The sequence below is a fragment of the Palaemon carinicauda genome, chromosome 44, assembly GCF_036898095.1.
Source record: "Palaemon carinicauda isolate YSFRI2023 chromosome 44, ASM3689809v2, whole genome shotgun sequence".
In the NCBI taxonomy this organism is placed as follows: Eukaryota; Metazoa; Arthropoda; class Malacostraca; order Decapoda; family Palaemonidae; genus Palaemon; species Palaemon carinicauda.
This window is the reverse complement of record NC_090768.1, coordinates 10,159,845-10,169,844: the sequence shown is the minus strand read 5'-3', so window position 1 is coordinate 10,169,844 and position 10,000 is coordinate 10,159,845. Positions and strand designations below refer to the sequence as shown.

General features: G+C 34.5%; 2 protein-coding genes across 2 annotated transcripts in view; one reads left to right on the top strand and one right to left on the bottom strand.

Moving 5' to 3' along the window:
• Rpn6 (regulatory particle non-ATPase 6) overlaps positions 1-10,000 on the bottom strand; it is a 77,735-nt gene that overhangs the window by 63,595 nt on the left and 4,140 nt on the right. The window lies entirely within an intron of this gene.
• LOC137634279 (serine protease HTRA3-like) overlaps positions 5,510-10,000 on the top strand; it is a 20,669-nt gene continuing 16,178 nt past the window's right edge. Inside the window, exon 1 of the mRNA XM_068366579.1 lies at positions 5,510-5,667. Coding sequence (XP_068222680.1) covers positions 5,645-5,667 — 23 coding nt within the window. The 5' untranslated portion in view covers positions 5,510-5,644. The remainder of the gene's footprint in view (positions 5,668-10,000) is intronic.

Below are 10,000 nucleotides of genomic sequence, written 5' to 3'. Positions count from 1 at the left end.
GACATGGATACCTGGTGGTTTATCAAGATGTTGTCTTTTCCTTATCTGTTTTTTCTTTTCAAAATAATTCCTAATGCCCTCCCTTCAGATGAAGTGGCTATCCTGGAGAGTATTTAGATTTGCATGGTGTATCGGCTCCACCATGTTGATCAGTTATTCTGACTTTTTATCTATAGTCTATGGGTTTTATCAATCACTTTATTTATATTTCTGTATATATTGTTTTTATCATTACAGTTGATTTAGTTTTTAAGTATGATGTATCTTTTTACTGCTATTAATTCTTATGCTGTCTGGAGACCGGTACGACCTGCACTTCGTCAGTGTCGTCTACTGTAATGTAATATTCGTGGTCTTCATGTAAATATTCAAGACCTTACAGTTGCATCCAGACAGTATGATATTCTTTTGTGCTTAGAAACTTTGGTTTCTAAAATGGAGCACTCATCTGAGCTCCTTACAGCTGGTTTTAAGAAGCAAATCATTTTGAAACGGGATGCCATTCCTAGGGCCAGGGGAATGGTGGTGTATATTAGGACCGAGTACTCTTCTTCTCATAAGTCCTGGTAATAAAAGTTTGTGGCAGGCATAACAACTTCTATTTGTGTTCGATCTGCCAGGGTCCAGACATGGATGATTCTATCTTCGACTGTTTTCTTACCATTATGGCTAAGATACAAGAAAATGATAGAAAGGCCTCTTTTGTTTTTTTTGGGTGATTTCAATGCCCAACATAGGGAGTGGTTAAATTTTGTTTCCACTACTGATAGCCATGGCTTAATAGCTTTAGACTTTGCCTCTGAATCAGGCTGTGAGCAAATCATAAGGGAAGCTACTCACAGATCTGGTAACTGCTTGGACCTCGTATACACTGACTCCCCTGGCGTTTTAACAAGTAGGGTTGGTTCTCCAGTTGGGACATCTGATTATGCCTTGATTTCATTAGTACTGAATACTGAGCAGCCTGTTCCTGATGTATCATACTCATGTAAGATTTATATAAAACGTCAAGCAGACTGGAATTGCATTTCTGGGTGATATTTTGAGCTTGAATTAGTCACAGTTGTATAAGTGTTGATCTAGTTGTTCTTTTGAATGAGAATCTAGTCAGCATATGCCTTTGACCATGTTAATTTAGATTCTTCTCGTTTGCTAAGGTACCGAGTGAAAGACAAACCATGGTTCAATGATGATTGTAAACATGCTTATTTGGAGGAGGTCCATCATCTTTGGATGGCTAACCGATCAGACTTATCTTGGAATAACTATACTCTGCTTAGAGCTTTTGCTCAGAGATTTTATGCTTCAGCTGAAAAGGAATACAATTTAACCAAAAAAGAAACCCTTTCTGGTACAAATCAGGAACATAAGTGGTGGGCTACCCTTAAATCTGCACTCTTCGGTGTGGATGCAACAGTTCCTCCTTTACTTTAACCAGATGGATCTGTCCCTCTCTATCCAAAAGAAAATATAACCCTTTTGGCTGATGTGTTTAACAGAGAGCAGAGTAATGAGAAACTCGAACTTCCTCATTCCTGTTTTCTTGAGGCTAAACTAACTACTTTAGCATTTCGATCTCGTGAAATTGAAGCTCTCTTGATGTAATTTTTCTTCGTTTTTTATAAAGACTGCATATTTCTTAGCTCCAAAGTTATCTCTTATTTTGCGCAAGTTAACAAGAAGAGGAGCTTTTAGCAATTGTTGGAGAATTGGTAATGTTTTTCCACTATGTAAATGTGTTTGTGGTAGCTCAAGACCAACTGATTGCCACCCAATTTCCATAACTCCCATATTATCTAAAGTTTTTAAACGTCTTTTGGCTATACGTCTAAATAAGTTTGCTGAAGGTAATCATTTGTTCCCTAGTTTGCAATTTTGCTTATGTAAAAGCCTTGGAGCATGTGATGTTCTTACAAACTCCAATACTGTACAGAAATTCCTTTATTGCGGTCAGGAAGTTTATGTGATTGGCCTTGATTTTAGTGCTGCCTTTGACCTTGTTAATCGTGAGGCCCTTGTTTTCAAACTTAAACAGTTGGGAGTGGGTGGGTCTTTTCTCAGCATAATTATTGATTTTTTATTAATATATGCTACACTCTTTGCATCAGTTCCATCTCTTGAATGTAGTTCTGGGGTATCTGAATCCCTTAACAGAGATCTAGCTAAAATTGGTACTTGGTGCAAATTATTGGGTATGACGGTGAATGCTAACAAAACTCAAAGTATGATTGTAAGCACTGATAATGTTTCTTGAACTCTGTATGACTTTTAAAATTTCAGATGTGATTCTCAACAGCAAGTTGTTTACTTTAAAGAAACACATTAGGTATGTGTCTTCAATTGCACAAAAAAAAGAGCATATTGACAAAGTCATGTAAGATTTTTGGTGATCAATCTATTCAGAAGTGTTTTAATTCTTTCATTCTACCTTATTTCGAATATTGTTCTCCTCTCTGGTCCTCAGCTACTGATTCCATTCTTAATGTGTTGGACAGGAACTCACGGTCCATTAAATTTCTTATTCCTGATCTAGATATTAATCTTTGGCACCATCGTTCAATTAGTTTGTAATGTATGTTGCATAAGAATTTTCATAATTGTGACCATCCTTTACATTCAGATCTTCCGGGACAGTACTACCCTGTTCGTAATATTAGGCATGCATCATGAGGCTCAATACCACACAGTATTCTATAAGTTTTAGTCCAGCTATGACCAAAATGTGGATTAATCTTTTTGATGTTTTAAGGTTGTTACTGTTTTTAAAATATTTCCTTTTAATTTTTCCTTAATTCTCAAATAGTTTATTGATTTCCAAATTTCCTATCCTCACTGAGCTAATTTTGCCTGTCGGAGCCCTTGGGCTTATAGCCTCCTGTTTTTCCAACTATTAGCTAGTAATAATAATACACGCACAAAAATATATACCTACACACACACACACACATATATATATATATATATATATATATATATATATACATATATATATATATATATATATATACACACACATAATTACTAGATAAGGTACATCCCTAATTGGAAAAGTATATATATATATATATATATATATATATATATATATATATATATATATATATATATATATATATATATATATATATATATATATATATATATACACATTCAGAAAAATAATGAAAATCAAATGGCGCGGTAATCATAGCATTACTGATTCTTGTCCAAATAAGAATTAGATTGAACAATAAAAAATTGGACAAATGACCCAGCGCCGGGGCCAAGGTACATGGTACATCCGGGGCAAACTTGGCATTTGCAATGAGAAGTATATATTACAAGGGGTTGGGCAGCAAGATGTGAAGACGGTAGTAGAAACGGTGATTACGTAGGAGGCTTTTTATACGAGCCGATGCAAAAAAAACCTTGGATTTTTTATTTATGGATTTGGTTCTTATAGCCAGGCATTGGGGCCTGTGAGACCATTCAGCGCCCAAGTGCATTCTTCTTCGCTCAAGGGGTTAACTACTGCACTGTATTTGTTCTGTGGCTACTTTCCTCTTAGTAAGGGTAGAAGAGACTCTTTAGCTATGGTAAGCAGCTCTTCTAGGAGAAGGACACTCCAAAATCAAACCATTGTTCTCTAGTCTTGGGTAGTGCCATAGCCTCTGTACCATGGTCTTCCACTGTCTTGGGTTAGAGTTCTCTTGCTTGAGGGTACAATCAGGCACACTATTCTATTTAATTTCTCTTCCTCTTGTTTTGTTAAAGTTTTCATAGTTTATATAGGAAATATTTATTTTAATGTTACTCTTCTTAAAATATTTTATTTTTCCTTCTTTCCTTTCCTTACTGGGCTATTTTCCCTGTTGGGGCCCCTGGGCTTATAGCATTTTGCTTTTCCAGCTAGGGTTGTAGCTTAGCAAATAATAATAATAATAATAATAATAATAGGGTAAAACCTTAGAATTATAGTATGGGGTAGAGGTTTAAAGAGGTTGAACAGCAAGATGGAAGAAAAAAAAAAGCAAAATTGCAGATAAAGTAGAAGTACATCATGCAAGTGCAGATAAGAACCGAAGAACCATTGGAAGTAATGCCCAAAAATGCACCGCGTGAGGTACACTACTTGGAAAAAAACCCTTAAATAATGCCTACAGTGCGCCCACATAATGTGCACAAGAGGCGCTAGGTAATGTCTACATTGCGCCCACATAAGGTGCACAAGAAGCGTTAACACCTTACAAGCTTACAATAAAAATAACTTTCTCATAAGGAAATATTAATGTTTATCTGTCTCTTATTAAGCTGTTCTTCTGGAACAATTTCTACCAGCACGGCTTTTTCTTTAAATAGAAAATAAACTTTCCCAATAATTCTTCTATTGTTATACATACCGATTTTACGAAAATAGAGCACTACTTTTAATTACTTTTTCTAAAAAAAAAATAACCAGACTATAAAGTTGTTCAAATGGTTTAGAATATTTGATATGTAGTGTTCAGCAATTATTAGTTTATTTCAAAAGTCTAGAATTGAAACTTTTATAATGTTAATATGCAATTTAAATAGTGTACCAAAAAAATACTTCTTTCTTGTGCTATTTATCCTAAAATAACTAGTGAAATTTGGCATATGCCACAATACTAAGAAACTTTTGTCCATGTGAAGAGTAATACAGTATTGCGAAAGCGCAGTATGTTTGCATTATTTTTTTATGAAAATTTGGTTTGCCAGATAAAATAGAAATAAACAAAATTACAAAATATTTCTAATGTTAAATCTCAAAGTTTTTAAGTATACTATATAAACACTAAAACTTATATTAGAACAGAAAATATATCATAGATGCAGACAACATGACTGCAAAGTTCCCCTTGCAGTTTAAATAGAACATTTTCTCATCTTTCCCAAACGATTTGCATTGGTTTTTATTATCTATAGCACTTTAGAACCATAAATTGGTGGATTATTCAAATGCAATTTGCATTTAGGTTTTCACAACTTCGTCAAACAATGCTTGAGTGCGGAGGCGGAGGAAATCTAAGCAGATCACGTCGTATTTACGAAATTTTCGAGAAAAAATTCTTGGTACATCTTCATGGATTATAAAGAGTATGCCTGAAATCTCTTTGAAAACACCAGTGTTCTTGGAATATAGACGTGAAGAATGTGCAACGTCCGTCTCTGACAAGAGATCAAAATTACTCTCCTCTGATCAATACAGAAGGAGATCTATCTGTATGCATTATATAACGGAAAGGTCATTAAACTGGTTACAACAGATATTTACATTCACCAAAGTAAACCTATAAATCCCAACGATTACCGTAATAAACAATCATCCGCAGTGGAATAAAAACCTATTTTTCTTACTCTCCAGCTACCCACGATGCCTCTCGAGTTAAGGGTTCTTGAAAATATCTCCGGTGGTCCCTTAGACGAGGAAGAAGACCAATGGGAAAGAGCTTTGCATTAAGCTCCTTAAAAAACTCCCTGAGTCGCCTACGCCGACTGGAGTCGCTTGTTTTTCCACAGTAGGTCTTTGGCTCTCACGACTGCAAGTTCCTTTACAGGAGGCCTTCCAATTCCAGTAATTGAAAGAGGAGAAGGAAGCCCAGTCATTTTGCATCTCCACTGGTGATCTCAAAATTCAACTACGATGGCTCTTTCAAGATGTATCAGGTAAGAGAATTATATATAAATAAATATCTTTTCACTTCTTTACAGGATGCTTTGCTGAACTTTATAGATGTTTGGTTATCAAATCATAACATCATGGACATTTATTAGTTCTCAAGTGTATAAATTTTATATTTCGCGCCATTTATCTGTTTTTCATATAAGCATATGCTTATATCCTGTCCCGTCCCACAAGTCAAATAGATTCCATCATATTTTTTTTTGTTCCTTCGTGGTATTCAGCAGTGTTATGTACAGCCCATTTCATCTATGGTATATGTTTTAGAATTTTGTTAGTTTTCCGTCGATTACATTGCCGTTTAATATATCTGAGTAAAGCGAAGTCCCACTGTTAAAAATTTGCCGTAAAAAACGGTAAAAATCCTGGAATAAATAATGCCAGGTATTTACAGTTTTAAAACCGGATACATTGACCTTAAGGGGTGATATTACGGTCACCAACCCGTAAAAGGTTATAACAAAGTAGGGTAAAAATTACAGTCGCCTGTATTTTACCGAAATGCGGCTGAGAATAGTATATTTTTACGGAGGATTTCTGATTAAAATTACGGTTTTTTAAGTGTATTCAAGCAGTTAGGTGAAAATTGCGTTCTTCTAATGTATTATGTACCCTAACGCTACTGATTTGTGTAAATCTTCTTCTAGTGTGCTGATTTTATTTCAAGTGCTGTGATTTTGGGGAATGCACTTAACTGCCTTTTTTTTCAATTCTTTCATCATAAGAGAAAATCCTGATATTTGGATACAATTTGACACAAATTAAATGTTAGCTTTTGCGTCCATTACTGGAAAAATTAGGGCATCGAGGTGTAAAATAATGTCAGAAAATGTCCCCGAGATTGAAAACGCCTTTATGCACTCACTGGTGTGTTTGATCATTATTAAATTGGCAAATCCGTTGTTGCACGTAAGGAGGTCGCATCGCTTAGAATAATTTCTATTAATAACCTTAAGATAATATTATCATAAGTTCGCTTATCAACAATCATTCAAATCAAATGTCCAGAAGGGAAATATTTAATACATAAAAATACTTTTATCTCTGTAACAGACCATTTCCATAATCTTGTCATTTTGGATGGCAGTGAATATGTATTCAAAGACTATCAAGGCAACATCTAGCTAACACACGGGTTTTAGCACTGAAATAACTTTAAATGATGATCACAAGGAATGAAGCTAACTCCTAATGTACTGTCATTCCTTCAAGAATCGTCTTTACCAGGTTATTAGGTCATGATTTGTGAAATATTTTGCAACTACGCATGAAGTACGTATGATGAAGATGGTATCTAAATTTCCTATATTCATAGATAAAATGCATTTGTTTGCAGTATCGCAGAAGTAAATGGACACTAATTTTTAATACTTCATCAAAGTCGTCTACTTAAAACTTGAATTCAAATCACACTATTAAAGGTTCCAAGAACATTCCTAATATGCTAAAATATAGAAAACTTCTTATTCAGGTTAATAGCTCGAGGTACAGAAATAACTATTATTATACGAGCATCTATAAATTCTATTATGTTTACTAGAAGCCTGTCCCATGTTAATGGATAATGAGACATCGGAACATTGGTTTTTTCCCTAATGAATACACTTGTACACAGCCGATACTCTCAGGTGAGTAACTTGTCTAACGATCACTCTAATGGTACTGACTAACCCTGGGCAAGCAAGATGCAACCTTGTTCTACCAATATACTGAATTGTTAGGTTTTGTGGAATTCTCCACTGTGATAGATATATACTGTCATACACATCACCTTATGATTCTAGAGTCATTAACCTTGACGTATAAAACACATATTTTGCATACAAGGATTAGGACAAGCCTACTTATTGCAATCAATTTAAGCAGTTGCAAATTTTCCTAGCAGTAATACAGGCAAAGCAATATCACAGACGGCGTGCAAGGATATTGATGATTAGACAATGAAGCTAAAATCATATACGAGAACAGCGCGTTTAGGAATAGGGAATTAAAACGATAGTAATGAACGGCAACAAGATATGGATGGCGAAGTCATAAGAATATGACGCCAGTAACTCGAACATAATCAAAACGATGATGGCTTTCATCTATTCATTTGAGGTCGCCGACTCTTCCTTGAGATATCAAATATTCAGAACTTGTTTCTCGGCATCATTATTACCAAAATTTTGAGCTTCAGAAGCTCAAACGTCTTGCAAATGCTTTTCTGTTGAATAAGTTGGCGCATATATATATATATATATATATTTAGTTTCATAGTTCATATATGACTTAGCCTATCTATCTAACGTTAGTGTCTTTATATATTATTTATTCTTTAGCATTTTTCATTTATAGTCTAATCGTTACTTTTCTTATTCTTTTTCGAACAAGGTCTTTTTCCCTATTGGAGTTTGCATGCTTGCAGAATTCTGCTTTTCCAATTAAGGTGGTAGAAAGTAATAACGAGGATGCCACTATTAATAATAATTCGTGAGACAAAAAAAAAAAAAAAAAAAAAAAAAAAATTGGTCCAACTCTTTTGGATGTTCGTGAAATATATACGTATGCATGAAGCATTGGTGATTCCTCACCTTCCCTTATATCATTAACTCCAAATAGTGAGTTTTCCATCCAGCTTGAAATCACGCTTGCAAAAATTACTGAAACAAGAGCGGCAATACTTGAATACATTAAAGGTACTCGAGAAAATCTATCATTCAAAATAAGTAAAAGATGGAGGCTTGAGACCCTCTCTACGGCTAATAGGCCAAATTCACAGTATTTCCTTTAGGACTGCAGGGATGGTATTATTAGCCTAACCCTTCTCACCTGCAATCTTTGAATATAAGATACATTATTTCGAAAACCATTATCCCATTATGTACTTTGTCACGAATAGTATAGAACCGATTACAAGGTTACTTTCATAATAAAATGGAACAACAGATAACTAATGTTACATGATTTATTCTAATAATTCTGATCGCTACAAGGGAAAATCGTTGATCTTACACACACACACACACACACACACACACACACACACACACACACACACACACACATATATATATATATATATACATATATATATATATATATACACACATATAATATATATATATATATATATATATATATATATATATATATATAATGTGTGTGCGTATGTATGTGTGTTTGTGCATGTATATTTTAAAGTTCTTGTGGCATTTAATTATTTTAAGAGAACACTTTTCTAGTTTTCTGTAACTCTTCTTGTTTTCGGGACAGATTTTAAAAGGAAAATATGGAATTAGTTACTGTGCTGCTCTATTTTTTCATATTTTGCAGACAGCTGTTTCAGCCAATAACTATTGCCTTTCGTCAAGACATCTCTCCATAGATATCTAAAACCAATTTAATTACATTTTTTTTACAATTGCAATGTTTATCAGTTAATAGGTGTCTCTTGAGATGAGCAAGGCTGCAGTCTCTGCCAGGTCCATCATCTACCTTCTGAATAAAAACTGACTCTGGTCTAAGTTTCCCGCCCTTACAGTCAGTCAATATAATTACATAATACATAAGCATACAGTCAATTCGATATACTAGATCTCTTGATATGCGTACAAAAAGTGAATTATAAGTCAATATTACATCTAACATCAGTGGCATAATAAACAATCACTTATTTTGTTCCTTATCATGACAAGTTTTATATTACGATTGTTGTTCAGGGGAATACTTAATAAATTCTTGAATAATGGAAAGACCAAAGTAAAGCAACAGATTTACTTCTCGCATGCTATCAATCTACATACTTTGAGAATGTGCTTTCACCCGTCCCTTTTAGAAATAAAAATCAATGTCAGGCTTGCATTTAGCAGATATTGAAGAAAGAATTCAGTCCACCAGAAGATGATACTTTTGACATTCTACGGACACGTCCAGATTCTATTTATCATCTTAACCATCAAGAGAATAAATAAGAAAAAGAATAAAAATGTGGGGGCGAGTGAGGCTTTCGATGGCTTTGCGAGGGCGTTTGAGTTTAAGGAGGCTGGCGATGACAGGTGTTCGAGCCAGACAACTCTTTCGACAATGGAGCACAATGGGGCATGAAAGGGAACCTTCTATTGCAAAGAATGCTCTTTTTGAGGTGCCTCTATATTTTTTTTCCTTCGTCGTGTATGGAGCTTAGCTGGTGTCTATCAGAACAAGTGGCCTATACTTCATTATGACTATAACCTAGTCCTAATCACGCTCTAGGTATATTCGCGATGCAAACAGCGAATCACCAAACACTGACATTAACTTTCTAGGCAACAATAGGAAAAGAAAAGATTAAATAAT